The sequence below is a fragment of the Corapipo altera genome, unplaced genomic scaffold (genome assembly GCF_003945725.1).
Source record: "Corapipo altera isolate COAL_440 unplaced genomic scaffold, ASM394572v1 96, whole genome shotgun sequence".
NCBI lineage: Eukaryota > Metazoa > Chordata > Aves > Passeriformes > Pipridae > Corapipo > Corapipo altera.
Window position 1 is genome coordinate 252186 of NW_020884962.1, and position 2419 is coordinate 254604.

At 60.7% G+C, this 2419-nt stretch overlaps 1 protein-coding gene across 1 annotated transcript in view; it reads right to left on the minus strand.

Moving 5' to 3' along the window:
* PIAS4 (protein inhibitor of activated STAT 4) overlaps positions 1-210 on the minus strand; it is a 20895-nt gene extending 20685 nt beyond the window's left edge. The window contains exon 1 of the mRNA XM_027664322.1: positions 114-210. Coding sequence (XP_027520123.1) covers positions 114-140 — 27 coding nt within the window. The 5' untranslated portion in view covers positions 141-210. The remainder of the gene's footprint in view (positions 1-113) is intronic.
* Positions 211-2419: the final 2209 nt, after the last annotated feature.

The following is a 2419-nucleotide window of genomic DNA, read 5'->3' on the forward strand; positions in this document are numbered from 1 at the left end:
GGCGGTTCGCGGCGCTGCTCCGCCGCGGCCTCGCCCCCGCCGGGGTCCCGCCAGTGGCGCGCGCGGGGGATCCCGCGGGCGGGGCGGCGGCGGCGGCGCCGCTTCCCCCTCACCTTCGCCTCCACCAGCTCCGCCGCCATCTTGGGCCTCCAGCGTCCACCGCGCCGGGCGCCGCCGCCGCCGCCGGGTCACGTGACCCGCCCCGAGGAGGGGGGCGGGGCCGCGCCGGAGGGGAGCGGCCCAATCCGCGAGCGAGCGGCGCTCTCTGGCCACGCCCAAACCGCCCCCCCTCCCCGCGCGCGCGGCCACGCCCCTCGAGGCCACGCCCCGCGCGGGGAGTCTTAAAGGGGCCGCGCCGCGTAAATTGAGGGGGCGCCGAAGGGGGGACACCGGGGGAGGGGACAAAGGGGGACAAGGGGGGAGCGGGGGTGGGAAGGGTGGGAATGGGGAGGGAGGCGGCTCTGCGGGTGACAAGGGAGGGAGAGCGGGTGCGTGGAAGGGCGGGGGGTGCTGCCCCCAAGATGGCGGCAGGTGGATGCCCCTGGGGCAGGGCAGGGCGCGGGGTGGGCACGGGGGGCTTGGGGGGCTCGGCCGCCGTTCTGTGGCTCTGTAGGGTGTCCCCGCTGAAGAGAGAAGCCCGAGGGGGGGCTCCTGGAGGGGGGTGAGGGCCCTGGGAGGGGAGGGGTGGGGATGGGGAAGGCACCCCCTGTGCCCTGGGGGGGGGGGAGGGGTCTCCCTCTGCTTTGGGGGGCTTGGGAAGGGTCCCCCCGTGTCCCGGTTCCCGGGGTGGGGGTGTGGGGAAGGGCCTCTCTGCCCCCCATTCCTGGCATTTCAGTCTGGGCTCCCTTTGGCTCAAGGTCTCCCAAGAGAGTTTTGTCCCCAAATTGGGGATCACTTGATCCCCTCGCTCGTGGTGGCACCAGGAAACGCTCCTGAAGAGCGTTTGGAGGCTTTTGGAGGCTCTTGGAGGCTTTTCTGGAGAGAGAAAAAATCAACCACTCTGGAGAAAAATCCAAGGAAACGGTGGGTTTGCTCTCTGCAACTCCCTGACAGGAGGGGGGAGCCGGTTGGGATCGGGCTCTGCTCCCAGGGAACAAGGGACAGGATGAGAGGGAACGGCCTCAAGTTGTGCCAGAGGAGGTTCAGGCTGGACATCAGGAGGAATTTCCTCTTGGAAAGAGTGCTCAGGCATTGGAAGGGGCTGCCCAGGGAGGTTTGGAGTCCCCAGCCCTGCAAGTGTCCAAGGAAGGACTGGACGTGGCACTCAGTGCTCTGGGCTGGGGGACAAGGTGGGGATGGGGCACAGGTTGGACTGGATGATCCTGGAGGTCTTTTCCAACCTCCATGACTCCATGATTCTGTGGGTTTGGATCTGTGCCTTCATCAGAGAAACCCAAAGGACACCACCCTCCTCATCCTCCTCATCCCAGAGCAGCCTCTGCTTGAAGCTGAACTTGCAAATCCCACATTTTCCCGTGGGATCCTTGGAGCTGCCAGAGCCTGGAGGGACACTGTGGAACAGCCTTGATGCCTCCCAACATTCCTTCCACTGGGACACAGTCCCACAGGGAACATGAGGCATCTCCTGGCCCAAACCTGCTCCGTGGCAACGACATCCCAGAGACCCCCCAGCCCTTCCTCACTGGTTAATGTTTGTGCCCCTGTGGGCAACATTACCCTATTAACATTAATCATGTATAAAACCTCAACTTTTAATAATAATTATATATATATATTTAAAATATAATAATGTAATATTTATTATATGTTGCAGCCTGCAGCTTCCTCAGGGGGGGCAGCTCCAATCTCTGCTCCCTGTGAGCAGGGACAGGACCCAGGGAATGGCTGGAGCTGTGTCAGGGTGTGCTGGTTTAAAAGTTAACCAGCAGGGGAAATGAACTCAACTCAAAAGAGAGATTGTAAGTCAGAATAACAATTTAATAAAATAATACAATAAGCACAGCCACACAGACAAGCAATTGGTATCAACCCACAAAACCCAAATGTACAACCTGGCACCCCAGGGCACAAACAAAGCAGTGCTCCCTGGGCCCCCCCTGAGTCCAAAGCAAAGGGAGAGGGGAAAAACCTGCTGGTGGGAGAGCTGCTGCAGTCCAGCTAAAAGTGGTGATTGTAGTCCAGCCGAGGGCGGTGGTGAGCTGCAGTCTGGTTGAGAGCGATGAGCTGAGAGCGATGAGCTGCAGTCCTCCTCTGGATCCCACGAGTGGAGAGAGTGCAAGGTTCTGAAACTCCAGGTTTATATATTCTCCAGCTCAGGCAGCAATGCTTAGCCCCTCCCCCAGAGTGGGGAATTCCATAAAAGGATGTTCAGTCCTTCCCTCAGAGTGGGGAATTCCATAAAAGGGTGTGAGGGTGCTCAGTCAGGGAATTCCACAAAAGGGCATGAGGACAGGAGCAT